This window comes from Pleurodeles waltl, chromosome 4_1 (genome assembly GCF_031143425.1).
Source record: "Pleurodeles waltl isolate 20211129_DDA chromosome 4_1, aPleWal1.hap1.20221129, whole genome shotgun sequence".
In the NCBI taxonomy this organism is placed as follows: Eukaryota; Metazoa; Chordata; class Amphibia; order Caudata; family Salamandridae; genus Pleurodeles; species Pleurodeles waltl.
In genome coordinates, this window is record NC_090442.1 from 909,147,022 (window position 1) to 909,171,465 (window position 24,444).

General features: G+C 45.6%; 1 protein-coding gene across 5 annotated transcripts in view; it reads left to right on the forward strand.

Annotated features, from left to right (window-relative positions):
- The window catches only part of PLXNB2 (plexin B2), a 640,303-nt gene that overhangs the window by 602,500 nt on the left and 13,359 nt on the right, over nucleotides 1-24,444 (forward strand). For all 5 annotated transcript variants that reach the window (XM_069229655.1, XM_069229656.1, XM_069229658.1 and 2 more), the window contains 4 exons: nucleotides 29-176; nucleotides 14,885-14,949; nucleotides 16,398-16,473; nucleotides 17,393-17,467. In XM_069229655.1, the coding sequence (XP_069085756.1) occupies nucleotides 29-176; nucleotides 14,885-14,949; nucleotides 16,398-16,473; nucleotides 17,393-17,467 (364 nt within the window). The remainder of the gene's footprint in view (nucleotides 1-28; nucleotides 177-14,884; nucleotides 14,950-16,397; nucleotides 16,474-17,392; nucleotides 17,468-24,444) is intronic.

Below are 24,444 nucleotides of genomic sequence, written 5' to 3' on the forward strand. Positions count from 1 at the left end.
ATTTTGTCTTTTTTTTTTTTTTCTTCAGTTTACCTCTGAGGTTTTGGGTGAACATTTTGAAGAATCCCAATTTTATCTTTGATGTTCATGTACATGAAGTAGTCGACGCTTCCTTGTCCGTCATTGCACAAACCTTCATGGACGCCTGCACGAGGACGGAGCACAAATTAAGCAGAGTAAGTTTGAGGGTTTTCTTTTATTGGAAAACTGACATATTTTACACATTCTGCTTGAGAATAATCTTTAAGGTCTCCGAGATTCCTCTGCAGACGCTTGAGCTGATTTGAGCTGATTATACCTCCTTCAGGGAGGGTTCTGCAGCCAGTCAAAGTGAATAGATGGTTTTGATACATGAACTTCTTCTAGATTCACATGTACTTAATTCCACCATTCAGTGATTAGGTGTAGAATTATAGCTAGTATTTTAAAGGTTATGTGCATGCCTCCTTTTAAACCAAAGACTCCTTTAAAAAAATAAAAATGCCAAAATCAACAGTCAGCACATTGGGAGAAAATGCACCAAGGCCAACACTGGCCTTGGGATTCATAAACTAAATGTGTAAAGACACAAAGCTCTCAAATGACAAATCGACATGCTTTCCTACCACTACTAGATAAGGATGACTTTCTGGATTTACCTTATAGCCATGCAGTTCCATATATCAATACACCCAGCACACAGAATATATCTGTTTTGTAAAGTTAGAAATGTGTTACAAGTTCAAATTATGACCATTTGGATTAAAGATTGCTCAAATAGCGTTTTGTTTGGTAGTGGTGGCTGCGTACCTGAAGCATAAGTCTTTTCACCTATACCCATACCTAGACAACTGGCTGTTGAAAGAGACTTGTTTACAAAATGCCATAGTATTCAAAATGTGGTTAATCTAATGTATCGACTCCGATTCATGGTAAATCTGCTCTTTAAACGTGCTCAGGACTTTGGCAATGTGCAGTAGAAAGACATCACTCTTGTGGTTCCTCACATTCATATTCAAGGTCTAGAAACTGCAGGAAGCCTATTTAAGCACAGAGCTAAACATGTCACATGGGTAGCAGCTAAAACAATCCATAGTCACACACTTCAACTATGGGGAGTATCAAACACAGACCTGTTTGCAACAAATCTAAACAGATAACATGCCAAAACGTTGTTTCGCACCAACACTTGCCATTTCTGAAGAATGCATGGTTGGTATGGGATCTTTGCATACACTTCCCCCCACTAACCTACATTAAAAGAACATGTAAAAATACAACATTAGAATTTTAGAATGATGCAATTATTCCAGGCAGGTTAGATAACCTTGGTCCTCGCTCTTAGTGAGTCTAGGCGGAAGAAGGATAAGAACAGTACGAATCTGGGGGGGCGTGGCTGAGCGCCAGCCAAGATGGGTGCCAACTAGCAAAGCTCCGCGGCTATCGAACAATTCCCCCTGGAACTCTGACATCAACTCCGAACTGCCCACCACTGGAGGAGCTCCGGGTGAGGTTGAGACGAAGGGTCACTGATGTGAGTGGACCCTGGGACTCCGGGGCTGCCGGAAGCCAGGAAGGAACCCAGCGGCCTGTTGCCGGCATCTGCCGCATGGAACCTAACGTGCAGGTGGCGGCTGCGACAGGGCAGTCAGCCCGCAGTGGGACCAGAGGCTGGCAGAGTGCCAGATCCAAGGTCCCGTGAGTGCTGCGTCCCTCTCCCCTTAAACCACAGGCCACAATGGCCATAGAAAACGAAGGCCTGTGGTGCCCCTCCGCCCCACAGCCAACACCAGCAGCTGCCGCAGAGCAAGGGTGAGCGGATATGAGGAGGGCCCAGAAGCACACTGGATGACTGAGGTGAATAGGTGAAGGTGGGGGAGACAGGTGAGGTGCCTGTGTCGGCTGCCTGCCCCGGGAGAACTAGAAGGACCCCCCATGGGAATCGGGTGCCTGTCCCGCCATAAGGGGGGATCCCGAAGACGGCGGTGGGCCCGGCAACAGCGTGACCACTGCGAAGGAGGTGGCTGACTTGGACGGAGAGGCTGGGGTGTGCAACTAGTGAAGGAGGGGCTGGGTCCCTCTAGCACGAGCATTGGAGGAGGTAGGATGCTGCTAGGCCAGAGGGAAGTGACCTCTCCAATGTGGAGGACAAACATCAGACATTGACAGTGGGAGCAGAGAGTGTAGGAGGAATCCCAGCCAGAGAATCCTACACAGGCCCTAAAGGGGTCACGAGGCTGGGGGTCCCCCAAATATGGTAAAAAAGAAAGGCCGACTACCGCAGCAGAATATTTAAATGGACAAGTATGCTGTCCTGAAGCAGACAGGGGGACCCATGACACTGGAGGGAGACCGGGGGGGCAGGCGGTGGAAGGTGTCCTCCCGAGTGAACCCTCGCTGGGCTCCATAATGGCGGCCATTCAAGACCTGAAGGGAACGTTGGAGCCTATACTTGATGCAGTAACTCTGGATGTGACTCTCCTGCCGGCAGACCGCAAGAAAGTAGCGGAAAAAGAACTGGGGGCCCTCCGCGGACAGTCATTGGAAGAATCTTCAATTATCGAGATAGACGCTATCCTGCAGGCTGCTAGATCTCGCGGGCATCTCTAATATGAGGATGCAGTCGTCCGTTTTTTCCTGGACTTTACGCCAAGGGTTCAGAGACAACAGTGAAGCTTCCTAGAGGTCAAGAAAGCACTATGAGATTGTGAACTTGAATACATGATGCTCTACCTGGGGCACCTGCAGGTAGTAGCAGAGGGTATATCATGGCACTTTGATACGCCGAAGGAGGCCTGGGAGTGGCTGGAGGGGTCCCGGGCAGCTGTTTGCCCCGGCCGCAAGGTCAACATAAGAGGACATAAAGGAAAAAGGAAGATGGAACCCCAGCCACAAAGACAAGAATCTGGAACTGCAGCAATGAGATCGCCGACTATATAGGTGGGCGCGGCCCGGTATGGCCCGTATTGGGGACTGCTAAGCTTGAATGCTGAGGGGTGGCAGTTGCCTCAGTTGGAGGTAGTCTGGAAAATGTGCCTCCCTGGGCTGTGACGGCTGGAGCTACCAGCTGAAATTTGATGGTGGCATCCGGCGTGCTCAGACTAGTCGCTGCCGCTTGCCAGGGCCTGAACAGGAAATTCCAGCGGTAATTTAAAACAAAGGTTATTTTGAATGGTGGATTGAATTTAATTTAATTATTTTATTTAATTGCTAATGGTTGGCTGTGATGGTCAGACTTGGTGGCGCAATCACACCCACACAACAGTTTGACTTCCTAAGGGAGACAGGTGCTCCTCGAGTTGTGGGTTGGGCAGTTCAAAGCCTGCTTTGCGGGATCGCAGGGTGAGGGGTCTTACTAGAGGGGGAATATTAATAGTTCAGTGTAACATGGCATTTATATGCTTTTGCACAGCAGTATGGTGACCTGGGACATTTAAGGAACATGTGGCGGGCCTGGTGCTGCAACTGTCTAAACTTAAAAAGGTTTCCTAATGGCAGGTACTTCAGTGCGCACCCTTAAAGTGCTGACATAGAATGTGAATGGGCTGGGTAATTGTATTAAACGCACCATCGTCCTTCAATACCTACGCAGACATGGCCCAGAACTTATCCTGCTACAGGAAACGCACCATAAAGGGAATCAATACAAGCCCTTAGACAGATTCGGCTATCAGCTAATTGCGCATGCGGGCTACACAGCAGATTCTAGGGGAGAAGGCATCCTCCCAAAAAAATCTATACCATTTATACTGACCCATACCTGGTGGGACACATCGGTGCGATGTTGCAGTTTTGGGGGACTGGGAGGGACAAACTCTCAATTTATGTTCACTCTATGCCCCGCCACGACTGCAGGGCCCCACCGTGGCGGAACTGGGAGCACTGTTGGTGGGCCTCCCGACGGGACTACTAATCTTGGGAGGTGAGACATGATGGTTTGACCCTGGATTGGATAGTCTCACATATGAGGGCACCAGACACTTCAGGGCTTATGCGGTCCTTTTTGGACTTGTTTTGGCCAGGCGGACCTGTGGAGGGAGCACAACCCGGAGAAGTGGCAATTTACGTACTCCACCATGCCCCATGGTGGCTCATCGAGGCTGGACTACCTACTCACCACACAGGCATGCATTGGGAGGTTTAGGGAGGCCACGCACTACCCGAGGGGCATCTCAGACCACTCTCAGGTGGCAGTCACGCTGCAGGCCCACTACCTGCTGCCTAGTCCTTCAGCGATAAAATTATGGAGAGGGCTACGCAATACTTCAAGGACGATGTTGGGGTCTGTGGACTCAGCGTGTGTCTTGTGGGAGGCATTCAAAACTGTACTCGGGGACATGCACAGGATTTGATAGGGGGCAAGGCAAAGGAACGTAACTTACAGTGTGGGCAATTGCAGAGATAAATTGAAGTCCTTGAGGCCGCCTACCACACAGAGGGGGAAGCAGTCGGTGGACTACACCAATTGCGTCTAAAACGGCAGGAACTGCATACGTTAGCCAAGCAACATGTATGGATCTATTTGTTAAAATCCGAGCGTCGACTATATGAGGTGAGCGACAAAGCCAACAAGTTATTTGCTTGGTTAGATAAGAGGGACAGTGAACGAACATGGATCCGGGAGATTGGGTCCAAAGAGGGAGTCACCCATAGGTCAAATGCGTCTATAGCGGAAGCTTCACTAAATATAAGGGAGTTTATGCCGCAGCGACACAAATGACCGGGGAGGATTGCAGGGATCTTCTGCAAGACATACCACTGCTGGAGCTTTCAGAGCAAGAAAGGGGGGGTATTAGACTCTGAGCTAACTGAGGAGGAAGTTGTCTCTGCACTACAGGTGTTGCAGGCGGGTAAGGTGGCGGGACCAAATGGACTCCCAGCTGAGCTGTTTGAGTGCATGGCGAGTAAGATCGCCAAGCACATGATGGCTATCTTCCCGGAAGCGAGGGTGGGGTGGGACGTCTTCCGACGGATCAGAGAGCAGCAGCTATTGCAGGCAGGCCCCAGAGGAATGTGGTTTTTATAAGCACATCTCCCTTCTCAATACAGAGGTTACGGTCCTGGTGAATGTCCTAGCCACTAGATTACATGCAGTTATTGTAAAGTTGGTCCATCCGGATCCTGAATCTGCGGAGGGTATATGGGGTCCGCCATATGACACAAGACCATACTGGTGAGCAGTCAGCACTCTTGTCATTGCATGGAATGGCCTTACATTTTCACCACTCTCGAGAGGTTTGGTGTGGGGCCACGGTTCTTAGACTGGATCAGACTGTTATATTGGGACCCAGTTGTCCTAGTGTGAGTGAATGCTGTGCTCTCCCAGCCCTTTGCCCTACATAGAGGCACAAAACGGGGTGCCCGCTCTCACCTATCTTGTTTACGCTGGCGATTGAGCCCTTAGCAGCGTGGATCCAGCAAGACCCCTTGATACGGGATACATGAGAGGAGCGTATTTCCCTGTACGCAGATGATATTTTACTATACGTCTCGATGGCCTGTAGACAGGATAATGCAGGTTCTCCGAATATTTGGGGAACAATCTGGCTGTCAGATCATTTGGGAAAAATCGCTGGTCTTCCTCCTAGCCAGGCCCCCTCCAGTCCTGCTTAAGGATTGCAGGGCACCGATATGTCAGGTTGGTTTTAAATATTTGGGGATATGTTACCAGGACCCAGGAGAACTTCCTCCTAAAAAATCTAGAACCACAATTGGATAGATTCCACAGAGATGTGGTTCATTAGAGGGTGCTACCACTCTCACTGATGGGCAGAGCCGCCTTATAAAAAATGATGACATTACCACAACTTTTATATGTCTTTCAGAATACTCCATATAACATACCGGCAGCGGGTTTTCAACAACTGTACCGGGAGATTAGGCTGTTGCTATGGGACGGTGGCTGTTCCCATGTAGCACTAAAGAAGTTGAAACTGGGGGTACATAACGGCGGGCTGGCCAGCCCGGACCCCCAGCATCACTACTGGGTGACACAATTGATCACTGTCAACGACTGGGCCTTTGCCAACCAGGGGAACCCGCCGTTCTGGGTGGACAGGGAGATGTGCAGGAAGGGCGTTGTCTGCTCTGTATGATCGTGCAAGCCTCAGACTGCTGCCGACGCACACCGCAACTGTGGTGAGAGTGTGGCGCGACACCACCCAGTATGGGGGCCTGGATTACCATTCACTGCGCAAAACCCACTGTGGTGTAGCGACCTATTGGGTGGCCTTAGGACCCTGGGCGGGTTTCATAAATGGTCCCTGTTAGGAATTAAACACCTAGGAGATGTGCGGAGGGTCCAAGAGCTGGTTACATTCGAAGTCCTTCAGCATGAGTATGCTCTGGCAGACACTGAGCGACATAGATAATTGCAGCTTCAGCAGGCATTGGGCCAGCATGTCTCGGTCTATGAGCAATTGCCAGAATCATCCCCTCTTGAGGACTGTCTCCTAACGGAACCACTGGAAGGAAAAGCCATTTCTCTGACGTATATGAAATTACTGCTCAACTCCCCAGACCCACCGATACCCTTGCGCATCAAAAGGGATGCAGAACTGGGACGATTTTCGATCAGCATATTATACCCTGAATATTTGCCACAAATTGTATTGAGACATGCTATACTGTGCAATGGCTGTTTTGCTGTTCAATAAAAAGATTTATAATTTTGTTTTTTTTAAAGTACAGTCTGAATCTTCAAAGATATGTTGACTATGGAGGACTTTACCACTGATATTGAGAGCAGGTAAAGCTAGCAGCATGGCACTCGAGTTACTGGAATGTCAATGCAAACAGTTATCTGAAAAATGGATAGATGTTAAATAGGAAGCAAGAAGAACACCAGTCAGAAAACGTTATAAGGCAGAATAGATAAGCTTCATGAATTGGTTTCCCAAAAATATATTCAAAGAACATACAGCAGAAGTGTTAGTCTAATGTTTAATGTTTTTACTCAAGTGTAATCCAAGTTGTGCTTCATTTAGAGACTGTTTATAAACTATAATAATAGTATTCACTAAAGCTAGGAATCAAAAACAAATGTTCTCTATACTGGTAACTAAATAGTGCAAAGAAGGGTTAAAACAAATCATATTAACCACATGAGATCCCAGGGCAACTGGGAAATCTTAACCTAGTTCTGGCAAACTTGTTGAAACAGTCTTTTGAGCCTATACATAAATCTATTATAAAGCAATTACATTTAAAGACAGCTTTCAGAAAGCAATCACGTTTAAAGGCAGCTTTTGTTATAGATATTACATATTTTGGGAATATATGTTGCTGTAGACTGTATACAAGTTGTACTTCTTCAAAGAAGGGGTTCTGGTTTTGAGGTTAATTGTGAAACTGCCTGAAAACCACAATGTACCAGGAGACAGTCTTCACCTCAGATTTTCTTCCTTCCATTGGATCCAGACCATTTCAGCTGCTCTACTGCACACTGTAAAACAATTTTTTTGACGTGCAAACTCCAGTTGTGCAACCATAGTTATATACAGATACAAAGTGGTAATGCAATCTACTCTAATTGGATTTATATAGAGCTTACTACCCCTGACTAGGCGTTAAAGCGCTTTTTGGCAAGTAGCACGCTACTCAGGAACCCAAGAGGAATTAGTGGTGGATTAGTATAGGGAAATATGAGTACAGTATGTTATTTTTTTTACAGAGGATATGCAAGTTTGTTAGTTGGATTAACTAAAGTAGTGGAGGGATAGAAGAGGGAAGAATCCAGAAGTGTTATTTGGGAGTTTATAGTAATAGGATGAGTTTTTGATTCCAAATGGAGGTTCAAATCCATTAGGAGGGTAAAATTTGCATAGCTCAAGATGGAAGGAGCAATAGCCACGCAGAGGGAAGTTAAATGAATGCAGTACCTAGGGGGACGATAGACTAGACCACCTGCAAACTAGAATGTTAACTCAACTACCAGCCTTCTTTCAAAACCCTTCAAATCCATCTTTTAAAGTACTGCACATATTAGCTGCCAGAAGAGAGGTAATGTGCTTCTTGCAGAAAACAAAAATGTATGCAAATCAAAACCGTTATTCATAGCATAGTCTCTCATGAGGTCTTGGGCGGACCAGTAATTAAGGTAGCCATACAAAGTTAGCTTGTTCAAGTCACCCAGTTAAGCATTCAATTATGCTACTGCTTAGCAATTAAAATATTAGATTGCAAACCAAAGTTTCACGCTACTTACAAATAAAGGACATCACACTAATTGTACTTTAACTACGTGGTCCTCAAAATAAACATTTACAAAACATTACAGTGCAGAGGAAACTAAAGTAGGTCAGACAGTGCGAAATCATTGCATCGGCCCGCCCCAAACGTCCCTAATTTCTTGTCCCAACAACCCAAGCCTGAGAGTCTTATTATCCAGGCTTCCTCTTCCTCAGACTCATTTCCTTCCGCACCCCCGTATAGGGAATCAAAAAGGCTGGAACAATTTGGGAAGAAGCTATTTTCTTCCTCCAGTCTTGCGCTGCGGTCTGTGAACACAGCATGCCTTTTTGGGCTGATGTTCCCGCTCTCTGTGGGATAAGGTCACCCAAGTTCTGCTGCAGATACCAGAGGAGGCCCGTGCTATTGTCTCCCAAGCTGGGAGAGATGTAGCGAAGTTCACAATCTGATGTGGGCTGGACACAACTGACTCTCTAGGCAGATCGGTTGCTACGACTGTAGCCTTGAGGCACCTGGTTGCGTACTTCTGGTTTTTCGGGGGATGTCCAAAAGTCTCTTATAAACATGCCCTTTGAGGGCTCCCGTCTCTTTGGAGACAAGGCAGTCTTGGCCTTGGAGAGATTCAAGGACTCCCAGGCTATGGCTCGGTCCCTTGGCCTTTCTGCTGCCCCTCACCCCCAACAGTGGCCACGGAATGGGCTTCCTGTCGCGTTCCCAACCCAGCCACCGTGCCACCCATGCTGTTCAGCCACTCTGTGGCCGGGGGGGTGGAATCCTGCGTGGGACGGGAAACCAGAGGTCTGCCCTGTCCGTCCCCGCTGCAGCCTCCAAACCTAGTCTGTCCCCTCACTCCTATCCAGTTGGCAGCAGGATTCGCGAACACCTACCCCACTGGGAATCCATCACTACAGACAGGTGGGTTTTGCAGATAGGTCGAAAGGGCTATTCCCTCCCCTTCGAATCTGCCCCACCAGCCATGCCTCCATCCATCAGACAACTTCCGGAGGATCATTTGGCACTTCTCTGCTAGGAAGTCGCAGCTCTCTTGGCCAAGGGAGCCATAGAGAAGGTCCCTGTGCCAGAAGCAGGTTGTGGTAGTTATTCACGCTACTTTCTGGTGCCAAAAAAGGACCAGGGCTTACGTCCTATCCTAGACCTTCGGGACCTCAACTACTTCCTCAAGAAGGAGAAATTCAAAATGCTCACCCTGGCTGAGGTCCTGTCTGCCTTATACCCAGGAGACTGGATTGGTAGTGCTGGACTTGCAGGGTGCTTATTTCCACATTCCCATCTGCCTGTCCACAGACGTTACCTGCGATTCGTGGTAGGTCACGAGCACTATCAGTTTACCGTGCTCCCCTTCAGCCTTACCAGCGCTCCTCAGGTGTTCACGAAAGTGATGGTGGTGGTTGCAGTTCATCTGTGCAGGTTAGGTGTCTCAGTCTTCCCCTAACTCAGTGGTTCCCAAACTTTTTCACCCTGCGGCTCCCTTGATCTATTGGACATTGCCGTAAGCCCGACCTCGGGAGTACTTCCATTTTTCTCTATGAAATAATTGAGATGAAGCCGCTGAAGGTATTATAATCCTCAATGAATCTTCAAGTAAGGCCTTCAGTGGTTTGCACACACCCTAACCTCAACATCCTGATGCGTGCATGTCACTTTCCTTGTTTGCATCTGTGCTGTTCACATAATGTTGATTGATGTTAGCTTAGGTGCCAGGTCAAGTGTAAGTAGTCTAACCCCAAATAAGAAAGGCATTCTGCCCTACTTTATCTTTACATGTCATTGGTGGTTATGAATTGGAACCCTTCCAAGGAAACTCGTAGCAGCTGTTAAGTTCAGACTGCTCTCTCCCTGCCACCACCACATGCCCCTTTTTTTTATTCTCCAGTGGTCAGCAGTTAGGGCATCTCTGGTGCCTATCCCATGCTATATCATCCCTTTTGACACCCAGTACTAAATTTAAAATTGAACCAATAAGTGTCAACAATCAGGTTTCTGCTGTCGGCTAGTATTTTCTGGGATTTAAGCACAACGCAACCTGCACAATAAGGGGGTCACACTTGCAGCCTAGCAGATGAATCATTCTGTCACTATATGAGGCCGAAGATGTACACACGTTCTTCTTTGTGTGACATTAAGAGTGCTGAATTCAAATAGCAGTGCATCTGCTGTGCATCAACGTTTTATAGATCACTAATCATGATGTTTAGGTAATGCTTGCTCCTACTCTAATTTTTCTCCATAGCAGTATAGATAAATATTTGTACTATTAAGCAGTGTTGATAAATCTTTGTAGTATGATGACATTCAAATGTTTGTCCTACGATAAATGGAAGGCTAAGGCTTCCCAGACTGATTTCATGCTTTCTACCTCTAACTCGTGCAATTGGTTTGTAGACTGCAGCTAAAATCCTGAAGTGAATTATTGCTTCTTTCAACCTAAAGGAGCCATAAACTGTAGCAGTTACTTTAATAGCAACCAAATTGAAAGCACATGTGAAACTTCATTTTAGGGTGCACCCTATGCTATTAGTTTATATAAACTAACATTTATTATCACTCCTTCTGAACATCAGACTAACATTTTACAGCAACTGATGCACAATGGCACACATACGGTTGAACACTGCTAAACACTTTTATTGCTGGCTGAGATAAAACAGGTGCATGCATTTTTAGCTGTTCATTTTAGAAATATCTACATTTTCATTTCTCTTACCTGATGTGCATGGAAGGCTGATGCAGCTTCTTTTCTTTTAACATTAACCCTGTCCTTGTTTGGTTCATCGCAGGGCTGGGTGGGTTTAACAGCGAGGCTTGCTCAACTGTGATTGATGTGTATCTCTGCCTGCTGCAGAGCTGAAGTCCACAGCGTCCTAGAGTAACATTTTGGGTGGGGGAGGTCCTTCAGGAAGAAATGCAATGGCTTTGCTGGGCTGGTGATATTACGAGCCTCAAGGCTATGAGCTTGTCAGCCCGGCAAATCTAGGCTTGCCTGCACATGCTTAGAGTGCATGATTTGTGCCTGCCATAACCATGACTTGCGAGCACTGCCTGGAGTCAATGTCTGCGTCGCAGACAGCCTGAGGCAGTTGGCAGAATTCTGGTCTATTAATAGTAGAATTAAGACATCTAGGGGGTCAGAAAAAGAACGAGTGTGTGGCCCCCCCGCCCTGAATCTTCTTAACTTCCTTTTACCACATTCCCAAGATGTGCGCTGCTCCCCTGGTTAGTTCTAACGGCGCACTAGGGTGCCGCCGCGCACAGTTTGGGAACCCCTGCCCTACCTCCACGATTGGCTGTTGAAGGCAGACTTGCCCCGGAAAGTTGTCTCCCTCCTTCAGACTATGGTGAGTCTCCTGCACACGCTGGGGTTCACTATCAACGTGCCAAAGTCACACCCGACTCCCTCTGACACTCCCTTTCATCAGAGCTGGTCTGGACACAGTGCAGGTTCGGGCTTATCCTCCCGAAAAGCGAGTCCAAGATATTCAGGCTGTGATTCCGATCTTTCAGCCTCAGTCTTGGGTTTCGATGAGACCGAATCTGAGGCTGCTGGGCCTCATAGCCTCCTGTATCCTCTTAGTGACACATGCCAAATGGCATATGCAGGCTATGCAGTGGGACTTGAAGTTCCAGTGGGCGCTGCATCAGGGGAATCTCTCCAACATGGTCCTGATCTTGGAGGGCACTGCAAAAGACCTGCAGTGGTGGCTTTCTAATCTGCATTGGGTCCACGGCCTATCCCGCTCCCTTCCCCTGCCAGAGATATCCAAAGTGACAGATGCGTCGCATTTGGGTTTGGGGTGGCCACATTGGAGAGGTGCAGATCAGAGGCCTCTGGTCTCCAGTAGAGTCTGTGCTCCATATCAGTCTTCTGAAGCTCTGGGCGATCAGGCTTGCGTTGAAAGCATTCTTCCCTCTTTCAAAGGGAAAGTAGTGCAAGTGTTTACTGACAATACTACCGCCATCAGGAGGCACTACACCTCCGGACATGCCTGGAACATCAGGGCATTACCCTGGTGGCTCAACATCTGGCAGGTTCTCTCAACGCCAGAGCGGACAAACTCAGTCGTCGATGTACAGCCGATCACGAATGGCGTCTCCATCCTGAGGTGGCGCAAGGTCTATTTCAGCAGTGGGAAGAGCCTTGGTTAGATCTGTTTGCCTGCGCATAGAACGTGCAATGTCGGCTGTTTTGTGCATTGGAGTTTCCAATGTGGCACTCGCTCAGACGCTTTTCATCTCGAGTGGAACTCTGGCCTCTTTTCCACCAATACCAGTTCTGCTCAGAGTTCTCAAGAAAATCAGGAACGCCCCAGGTTATCTTGTGGCTCCGGACTGGGCACAGAGTATGGTATCAAGAGCTATTGAGCATGGCCACTGATCCTCCACTCATACTGCCTCTTCAGGTGGATTTTCTGTCGCAGCAACAGGGGACGGTTCTCAACCCGAACCTGTCCAATCTCCGCCTTCGTGCATGGAGATTGAGCGGCGGCAGTTGACGACTTTTGATCTTTCACCCGATGTCTGCGATGTTATCCTGGCAGCCGGGCGTCCCTTCACCAAAATGGTATACGCCTGTCGTTGGCATAAATTTGTGGCATAGTCTACCAACAAATATGTTGATCTCCTCTCTGCTCCTCTATCGGAGGTTCTTGTATTCATTCTTTGGCCCAGCAGGGTATTTATTGGCCATTTCGGCATTTCTTAGGCTACCTGATCATCCCTCATTCTTTAAATCTCCTTTTGTGACTAGATTCCCTAAAGGTCTCACTCATTTATTTCCTCCCACTCCATTTATCATGCCTCAGTGGGACTCAATCTTGTCCTTACTTAATGTCTATTCCCTTGGAGCCGATGCACAATTGCCCTTAATGGCTCCCCACTTTCAAGACTTTCTTGTTGCCATCACTTATGCTCGTAGAATGAGTGAGCTTCAAGCTCTTTCTTCCAATCCTCGATTCTTGTCTGTGCACCCTGACAAAGTGTTGTTGCGCACTAAGGTTTCCTTCCCAAGGTTGTTACGCCTTTTCATGTAGGCCAGTCAATCACCTTGCCTACTTTTTACGCACCCCTACATCCTTCTTATGAGGAGGAGAGACTCCACCTTCTGAACCCAAAAAGAGGGTTGGTGTTCTATCAAAATCGTACGAAATATTTCGGGTTAGACGATCAACTCTTTGCCAGGTATGTGGGTGCGAAGAAAGGGAGGGAGGTGCAAAAACGTACCATCTCTTTATGGGTACTTCTTTGCATCAAGATGTGCTATGCTTTGGCCAAGAAGCAACCCCCTGAGGGCTTGTGCGCTCATTCCACCAGAACAACTGCTGCTTCCACTGCATTCGCATGTGGAGTTCCTGTCCTGGATATCTGCCAGGCAGTAACGTGGACATCTCTGCACACGTTTGCTAAACATTACTGCCTGGACAGTCAGGTCCGTCGGGATGGCTACTTTGGTCGTTTGGTCCTGCAGGACTTTCTAGTATGATCTTGGTTCACAGCCCACCTCCGAGGATGGCATTGCTTTGGTATCTATTCTAAGGTAAGGAATCTGCTACTAGAAGTCTCTATCAGATGTACAAGTTGCTTACCTTCTGTAACGAAATATCTGGTAGGGACATATTCTAGTTGCAGATTCCCTACCGACACACCCATCCTCCCTGCTTGCGAACTGATTTCTAGGAACAGGGATTCCACCTTCAGGTCCTTAGCTCTAGTGCACAAATCTGTGTTCTTAGTGGCTCTGGGCTTTGGCGTGGAAAGTCGTTAAAAGAAATTGACGTCACTGTGCTGAGGTGGGTCTGTGTACTACTTCCGACACCATCACGGTGACTAAGACACCCCCGCTGAGTCCACTGACGCTACCTATGGACGTGCAAGGGTATTGCTTGAAGGAAAAAATCTCCAGATCCAGTCTGACACCTGGGGGAAAATTCTAAGGTTGGGAATCTGCAAATAGAATGTCTCTCTACCAGATATTTCGTTATCGAAGGTAAGTAACTTGCACTTCACTACTTCACTCTCCAGCCTGTGGACAAACAATCTAACGAAGGACCCGATGCCCAAGAGCAGTATTACGGAGAGGAGTCACCACTCAATCCCATGTCTCAAACTTTCTTCGAACAAAAACAAGTTGTACTACTCCAAACCCAACACTAAATGGCGAGCTTATGCACAGCATGTGAATCTACAGCACTACATGCAACGAACAGATGTCTACTGGTAAGTAACATTTTCCGTTTTGCAGTTTGCCATTCTAAAATCAGATGTGACATTCTGATTTCTTCCCGAACACCCCACCTCCCCACCCCAGGCGATTATAAATAGTTAATGCCATGCTGCCCTCAAAATAAAATGATCATGTTGTGGGTTTATAGTCAAGATCATAGTGAGCCACCTTGACTCAACCTGCGGGTGACGGCTATGTAATAATGTTTAAAATGCTGGGAATCTAGACGAGTGTCAAGCTTTAAAAGCATTGTACCTATATGCCTCACAAGGGCATATAGATATTCTCTGCATTTAAAAACAAAATATATATTTTGTAAGACTGACATAATCCTGGTGTGCAGGAATTAAAAATGCCTATTTTGCATGTGTTTTTTCTCACTCTCTCAAGTGAACCTTGTATTGTTAGTAGGCATGAGTTTCATACACACTTTATAAATATGCATCCTTATTAATACTGTTTCTTTACATTTTTCAGGATTCTCCAAGTAATAAGTTGCTTTATGCAAAAGAGATTTCCACATACAAGAAAATGGTAGAAGAGTAAGTCACTTATTTATAGATTCATTTGCTTATCTACTTACCTATTTGCTTTTAATTGAAGCACTGGACAACTAGTCTGCCTATGTGTGTGTCACTAGTACTACTTTATAACTTACCAAACCTATTTCACCCACATCAAAGGTGCATCAAAAATAACCATGTGCCAGCAGATTCTGCCCAGGCTTTACTGTAATTTGCTAAATTAGATTTTTTTTAGGTGAAGAGATTGTGCTTTTACTTTTTCTTGTGATCCAGTCTGTAAAACAAAACTAGTGGTATGTGGCTAGTTCTCAAGTTGACCAAGTCCATTACAGATAATTATAATTTGATCATTGTATCATACACGGTCAGTCATTTCCTTTATCCTCTAACAAAGATAAAACTAGATGTGCTAACAAACAATAACTGAATTGCTCAGGTATTAAACAAATTGGTGTACTAGCCATTAAAATACTATTTGTTTTGTATGATTCTTTATGAATGATAATCTTCATCAGAATTCTGATGATAAAATGTATTAAACTTCTTTTTCATCAGCACTGTAAATATCTTTTGCTTCAGTAAATTACAAATGATTCGAGGCATACCAAACAATTCTTTATCAAACACAAACATATTCTGACTGTTGGTAACAACAAATCCTTCTACCTCCATTTAGTCAGAGGTTGGATAAAATCACTATAAACCTTCCAAATTAAAACGTTAGAGGGAGTTATTGAAAAAAGTGTAGAAGATTGTGCAATAGCAATGAACAAAGTGCCAACTCGAGAGTAATTTTAACCTTTATTTAATGCCCTCTTCACCAAAAGGGGGCATAGCAGGTACTTTCTCCAGTTGTAATAATTATTGTTACAGTTCACTGTAATGGGTGAGAAACACATTTCATCCTTTTTCGTGGAAGGTACTGGCCAGTGTACTCTAAAATACCCACTTTCCCACTAACATTCCTAATGTAGTGCTTAGGAGCAACCCACAAACCCTCCTGGAAAATTGCCTTTTAATTTTTTCCAGGCAAAACTCATGCCCTTTGCCACCTAAACCAGAGTTTCAAAGTCCCATCATTTAAAAAGTAAACACACACAGGCTGCCTCTTATGTAGTTTGAAATTCAGAAGGATCATTCATCTGTAGCCCTCCTCCACCCACGTGATGATCTTCTAGACCTTCCGCGAGGTCGTTTTATTGAGACGCCCACTTCTCTGCTTATTTCTTTAGTTTGTGCTTTTAGAGCCAGTCTGCCTGGTATGAATTTCACTCACTCGCTCTTGTTTCAGTTCAATAGAAAGGCTATAGCTATGTATTGAGAAGATGAAAACACTATGAGAAGCGTAGCACAAACTTAAATGAAGGCTACTGAAGACCAAATGTGTTAGCTTGTGAATTCTAATGGAAAAACGGTGCGTAACTTTGAGTTGTTATGCTTTAAATGATTTATTTTTGTTGTTGCAGCTATTACAAAGGGATCCGCCAAATGGTTCAAGTGAGTGACCAGGATATGAATACACATTTAGCAGAAATTTCCAGGGTAAGTGACCGTTCTATTTTTCCCCAATTTAGTAGTTCAATATTGTATTGCATTTTCAGTGAATTTCAGCAACTCCAATGCCCTGTGATGTACTTTTTTGCATATTGATTGTATGAATGAGGAGTGAGATACATTGGATCTGAGAGTTAAAGAAAATGTGCAGTGATTGTTTCCACTATGCGGATAGTGCTTTACTGCACTTACTGCAACGTAGTGAGGGTGATGGCTTGCAGGCAGTGTCTAGCTACCTTTGTGAGGTAGTCTTTATTTTCACACTGAGGCTTCCAGGAATAAAACAGAGCTGGAGGATTATTTCATGTATTTTGACACTTAGTGCTTATGATCATAATGCATCCATAGTACATTGCTCAAACTGGGTGTCCTTTCGTGTAGCCCTGGTAGAGCTTTCACTCATTTATCTGTTGTGTTATGATGGATCTGTAATACTCCTAGCATCCACGTGTTTGCTGACAGGCAGCTAAAGCTAGCCAGATTAATCAGTACGTCAAAAGCTCGCAGGTTTGAGTCTCAGCAAGACAGACTCAGCCTTTCATTCTTTCAAGATCAGTAATTTAGTAACAGTAACAGAAGTACTGCAGAAGTCTTAGATGAAGTGGTTACAGTTTCCCGGTGAAGCTTTGGTGTGTTGTCCTGCACCCATTGATGTCTTAAATTGCTCCGACTTCCTCAAGTTTCTTGGGATTATGTCATGTATTTTTTTTATCCAATTAGCACAAGTTAAATATTCAAAACTGACAATTACTATATGCTAGATAATTTGTGTTGATTGTTTGGATTAGTTCAGATGTATGTTCTTATTGAAGTAGATGGAGTAAAAGAGTCAAAATTTGATGGAATTTTATGAAAGAGCGTTAAGTGAAGACAACGTAGTTTTAATTATTGTCATGAACTTTTGTAGGCACATACGGATTCGTTAAATACGCTTGTGGCCCTTCATCAGCTGTACCAATACGCAAATAAATATTATGATCAGGTGAGTCTACATTTATTGTTGAAATATTACACAATATGTTTTTGTCGAAATGCTAATTCATAATGAGAGCACTCTAATAATGTTGGTTTCTTTCAGATATTATATATAATCCCCAAGTTTAAGTTTATTCGGATATTTATCCGTAAACATATTACAATAAAAATATCATTAGTTGCGAATGCCCCCAAACAAGGTTTTTGAACAATAGAAGGATCTCACAGATAAAAAGTAAAGTCTAACAAGATCATGCTGTTAAGAAGGCGAATAAGCCAAGCAGCATGCTGAAATTTTGCTAGAGCAATGACAATCACTTCTCTGGTGTCGGAGCGAAGGACACAAGAGCAGACCCATACTGACTGCCCAGAAGCTTGCACACCGGCAAAAGCCAGTGTTTGCGTGGCTTGGTGTAGGTAGGGCAAAAAAATGCAAAATGGTGTAGTGTTTCTTTAGTTAAAGTGCAAAAAAGGCATTTATCTGAGCTACAGTACTTTTTCCCCCACCTTACACACAAGCTATTCAAAGCCAAAATGCCATATCTCCATTTTAGGTAAAGCTGAGAAGGCATAACTCCTGGGAGAATGACAAAAAACACTTCGTACCCAGGGGCAATATTCACATCCAGAAATCTGTAAGTCAGGCTCCCCGTCTTGACAAATTTCAGCTCCCTCAGCCACAGATTTTCCTTCAAGGGGGCTTTTATCAGAGGTTGGGATACTAGTTTTGCTGAGTCCGGGGTTTCCGAGAGGGAGGACAGCCCTACTTTCTTAAGCATGGACTTAAAATAGGCATGCCAAGGTATCCTTTCGCAGCCCACTGTATTTAATAGAGGCTTTAGCAAAGTTCTGAGGGGCTCCAACTCAACTAGGGACCACACCCTGTGCCAGTACATAGTATCTCTGGACATAATGCTTAGATTAATGGGGTAGATGCCAATATCCAAAAACCGAGGGAGCTGAGGAGCACTCTGTGGAAGATTAAGAATACTCCTGACAAATTTATTTTCTACTTTACAGAGATTGCCCGCCCAGGCATATTTCTATAATTCAGCATCATACATGGCTGAGCATTGTGATTTAAGATTGTAAATCTCAACTGCAGGGGCAAGGGAACAGGCATATGCTTTCTTGCACATTTTGGACACAACACCAGATACTTGCCGTAGTTTCAGAACGGTCTTCCTAATGTGCAAGGTACAACTCGACCCGTGTGATAGACAGACACCCAAATACACAAATTTCTGCACATGCTCAAGGAGTAACCCCACCACCATAATTTGTGCCCTGGCTGCCTTATAAGGATTAAACAACATAAATTTGGTTTTGTTGACTTTGAGCTCCAAACCCTGATCGCTGCAAAAGGTAAAAAAAACAGTCTATTGCCTGCAAACCACTGGATGTTTTGGAGATTAGGAGCGTATAGTCTGCCAAAAGCAGTGTCAAAATGTTATGGGACCCCAGTTTGGCTGCATCACTGCAAGGGAAATCCAGATTTTGGACTAAATCATTGATATGTAACATAAGTGTTGGGGCCAAATCGCAGCCCTGGCAGATGCCGGTCTTGAAGTCAAATGGGTCTGTGAGCTCCCCCATACTACCATTTGTTACCCAGGCTGTATTGTGGGTATGCAGCTTGAGTAAAACCAATTTAAGATTGGCAGGTACACCCATCTGCTTTAGAACCCCCCACAGCTTAGCTCTGGGGAGTGAATCAAAGGCTGTTCTTAGGTCGACAAACACCACATACAAGTGACCTCTGTTGAATGTTACTGTCTTCCAGTTCAGGTTGAAAAAGCAACCAATTTAATCCATTGTGCTAGCCTTATTTCTGAATCCCGCCTGCATGTCAGAAAAAATTGAGTTGTCCTTGGCCCACTCTTGCAGTTCCCTCCAAATAAGGCACGAAAAAAGCTTCTAGATAGTGTCAATAAGGCTGATCAGCCTGTAGCTTCCAGGGACATCTTTGCCTTTTTTATGAATTGGGATGATCTCTGCAGTCTGCTGTGACGTGGGATGGAACCACCTTGCAATAAAGAACAAAAAAGCAGCTGGAAATACAAAGCCCAAACCGGAGGTTCTGCTTGGAACCAATCCCCAGGAATGGAATCTGGGCCTGGCGCCTTATGTGAGGGGGTTACCTTAATGGCCTTTAGAATTTCCTTAAACTCGTAAGACAATGGGGTACCAGCAAAGGAGACAACTCAACATCGTGCACAGTATTCATACACATCGACATGACAGCATAGATCTTCTGAAAATGATCCACCCAAGTCTGAGGTTGAAGATTAAAATCAGCACATACTACAGCTTTGTGCTTTCCTTGGGCCAGTAAACCCTAAAATTATTTACTATCCCCTCCCTGAGCCCCTTTAACCACATCCTCCCATAACTTACATTCCCAACCATTTTTAGCCTGGGCAAGAGCCTCCTTCTAGTCTTTCCTAGCTCCAGAGATGGCACTTCTGCTTCCAGCTTTTAAACTCCTTAGAAGAGCTTGCCTTGAGTTACTACATCGGCTGTCATTCCAAGCACAACAGGTACACGGCATGGAAACATTACACCTCGGATTGCTTAATAGCCCGCCATAGCAGCTGAACACCTCTTTGTGGGATTGTAAAACAGACACGAGGTCGGGGTTGGTGGAACCATTAGGGGCTAAGGCTTCCAAGTGATCGGCCACTCAGACAAAAAATGTAAACAGGACATCTAGATCTTTGCAGGCAACCTCCCATTTAAGGGCCTGTCTATTATTAGTGAGGGCCAACTTTGCCCCGATCATGGAAGTATCACCCTGGTGAGCACAGGAGGAAGTCCCACTGAGGGTCCGACTAAGGGCATCATGATCACTGTCAAATGCTCTATCACCTTCATGTCTAATAGAAGGGGCCGCATCCGCAGTGATAAAAATATATAATCAATACAGCTCCTGTACATTGACTGCATAAAAGTGTGGGAGCCTCTACAGTCGGAATTGGATCTACCGTTACAGGCTTTAAGACCAAAATCCAGAGATAAACTCAGCAGCTGAATAGCAGCTCTGAGGAATTTTTATCTAGGTCCAAGTCTAGCTGAGGGACATTCCAAGCTGCATCATCTTCCGTTAGTTTAAAAAACCCAGGGCCCAGGGGTTCGAAGGTCACATTAAAAGCACCAGCAACAATCAGCCTGAGGAAGGGAAGAAAATCAATGGCTGATTCAAAGCCCATTAAGGTACTGGATGGCTTGGTCCCACCACTCAGTCTGTTGTAAACATTACATTCTTAACACTTAGTATTACCCCCCACAAGCGACAACCCATGTTATTCTGAGTTTACCTCAAGCGTTGTTATGGCAATAGCTAATTAATTTTTAACGGGTTACAATGGTGGCGGATTACACAAGCTCAAGAAGGGACTGAGTTTGTCATCAAAGCTACCATTACTCATCGCTGTTTTAAAAGTGTTGAGTGTGAAACCGTTATGGGGACTCGGTCAACCTTACCTCTTGGGTAGGGCCCGAAAACACCGGTTTGCACCAGTGTTACGGTGAGACTGAGACTTATCCCAAGAGAGGTTGAGAGAGAAAGAAGGCCTATATAAATACCCCCAAGGGAAGTGCCTTCTATGACCCCTGGGAGTGTGCAGCTGGGTTAGGAGCTGGAGAAGCAATTCAGCAGTTAAAGGGATTTTAAAATTCACAAGCACACGGTCCCGCCAGAGTCTTTGGTGTGAATGCCAAGCCTGGTAACTTTTCTCAGTAGTTATACTTCTTGGGCAAGGTCTTGGTGCCATCTTGCATTAGTTGTTAGCTGTTGAACTGTTTTGTTTTTCAGGGCTTTGTAGCTTTCACTCGAATTGGGAAGAAGCTCAGGAACATCCTTCAGAACAACCATGTAGGTCGTGCTCTGTGGGGGGAGGTGAGCTTAGTTGAGAGTGGGGCTGCCACAATAACTACCTCTGTTGAATCTTCCTACACCTTCTTCCAGCTGCACCCTACTATTGTTCCTAGCTTGTCCCCCAGTATTCACCATAGATTGATCTTTGGGGATTTGGGCAGATAAAATGGTAGCATAAAGGTGGACTCCGGTGCAGGCTGCGACTGCTGCATGGTTGGTGGTTTTGGCTCTGTGGTGGGTAGCAGCCTGCTTTCCAAATTAGGGGGTATTAACATCTTTAGGCCTCTAGTTTAGTGTCCATCATATTAAGACAGGCCAATACAGGAGCAGCTTTGGCATTTAAGGGGGCCCTGGATTTTTCTAAACAATTATCCATACAGTTAGCTATCAGTTCCAGTAGGGATGCCGAAAAAATCCTTGTCAAACATGGAGAGCAATGCAGAAGGAGGTGCCTCGCTACACTGTGCAAAATGACCCACTGCAGAGTTGGAATCAATTAGTACGCACCGAAACAACCCCCTTCACTCTTTCGCCAACCGGTTTTGCATGAGTGACCCACTTAGATTTGGATTGCCATTAGTCACTAGAGAAATTGTAAGAACATTGCTACCACCTACTTCCCCCATCTACTTCCCCCATCTTGCTGTTTGCTGCCACATGAATCTGAGGAGGTTGATACAGAGTCCTGGGACGGCAAGGTTGTTTTATCACAGACTGAGAGAACTTCTGCTGCAGTGCCAGAAACCAGGAGAGGGTAGCCTGGGTTTAGGGATAACTGCTTTTCAGAAAAGGCAATTTCAGTTGTTACAGCCTCAATCACCCTTTCTAGCATGCGGTCAACGGAGGTGAGTTTGGTGGTAGGAGTATTCAAGGAGGCCCACCCTTGAGATTAATTTCTTTCCCGTGACCTACTGCTGTCAGAGAGGTAGTTACTAACCCTTCTAAACACAAAAGGGTTCCATGAAAGTGGATGCCTCTCGAGGAATGGAGCCTTTGTCTCACACTTTCTCGGCACAGAGTTTAGCTGGGGGACATAGTCTCACCCCAGCGATGCTGGCAATGAATGGATGCAAGTGCGGCCAAACAGGTTAAGCAGTTGCTCTTCTGGACACCAGCAGCAACAACAGTCACTTACCTCCTTCCCCCTGACTTGCTGGAAGTTGCAACTTCCACCCACAGCAATTCCAATATGGGCAAGATATGCGGGGGTCACTGACCTGACACAAAGTAGCTCTGTCTCAAGCAGCCTCTGTGTACCAAGGATCTATTCCTTAGTCAGCTCTGCTTCTAAAGGAGTACATCCAAGATCCTATACCTGCCCACGATCAACAGCAGCCTGCCCGCTGCCCTGTCGTACACCCACCCCGCTAGTTTCCCTGAGGTAGCTCGGTACAGCGACAGCCAATGGGATCTGTAGCACCAGCAGTATCATGGAGGCAAGGGCAGCCGCAAGGGCAGGCACAGAACTGGCACTGGTGGCTAACTGGTTGGGGGGAGGGGAGGTGAAGCCAGTGCGGTTCTAGGTGTGGTACTTTTGTGGGCTTGAACCTTAGGCGCAGTTGGACCTTGAATCTTGCCGTATACACAGAGACCCCCAGTGACTCTAATTTTGGGCTGATTTGATGCTAGTACAAAGGGCCAAACAGCGCCACTGACCGGTGCAATCTCCCAGACGTGACCTTCCTCACAACTCCCTGGCGTGTGACATGAGAAACGTGTGGGCGGGCACCAGCACAAGGGGGGAGGATCCCGTCAACCTGAACCTTGCACCGGGAGTGCATATGCATATTTATATGTACATATACATTTATTTTTGTTTGTTAAGGTGCTTTCTTTAAAAAAACATTTTGTAATCCTGTTAGCAGATGGCTGTCATAATTCCTGTGTAGCAGAATCCAATTAATTTTCCCCCTCAGTGTAAGTTAGATTATTTGACTGTGCCAATGGACGTTTTCATTACATGTCAACCAGTTTTCAGGAGCCAGAGTGTTTCCCTCTAGGACTGTAGAGCACCATAGGACAGTCTTGAAAAGCAGGGCCAAAGTATGTGCAAGAAGGTGATTCACCAATTCAGAAAGAGAGTGAACTGGCTAGCAGGTGATAAACAAAGTCAGGGTGAGCTACAAAGTGTAATCTGCATACTTGCGTATTTAAACGTATGAAAGAAATAAGGGACTCCAGCAATACATTATTTAAACTAGCATAGCAGGCTTCTGTCAGTGCTCTTCTAAGAGCATGGAACTCCTATCTCAGTTATACCCCCACCTCTCTATTGAATTTATGCAAGAATTAATTGTATATTTCGTATTTTCCTATGTGTGTATTTTATTTCACTTCTTTTTATGACTACATTGTCTTAGGTTTGTTTTATGTACTGTACCGTACATGAGCACATTCCATAAATGTATTAACCCAGAGAAAAATAGTCCACTTATTTTAAAGCAGTCAAAATTATTGCAAACAAAACAGGTTTCCTACAAGACCCACTCCAATAAAACTACTTCCAGGAAGTGTAAAGATTATCATACATGTTCAGTGGCATGAGTAGCTATAGATACACATGCTTTGCCTAAGTCCACCATCTAGTGTTGGGCTCGGTGTGTTACAAGTTGATTTTTCTTCGAAGAATGTTTTCGAGTCACGAGATAGAGTGGTGACTCCTCTTGGTGATACTGCGCATGGGCATCAAGTCCTCTGTTAGATTGTTTTCTTTCAGCTGTCTGGTTCGGACAGGTTTCCTGCCGCTCCGGTGGATCTCTGCTCAATAATTGTGAGCTCTAATCTACCTTTTTCTATTTGGGTCGGTAAAGTTGTGGCCGCATTTCTACTCTATACTTGATCCAATTTAGATCGCCTGGGTCGATTTATGCCCTTACGGGGGGGGTCTTCCCCCTTTCGGGCCTACTTCAATGTCACTCTGATGGAGCGGACCCGGTTTTGATTCTGCCCTTAGTGGCATGCTAAATTCCCATACACTGACCAGCATCAGGCATGCAATCTCTGCTTATCTACTGACCATCGAGAAGAGACCTGCGACGCCTGTAGATCGTTTCGATCCACGCAGTCTCTCTGGGACAGAAGAGTGGGTTGCTTAGAGATGGCATCCA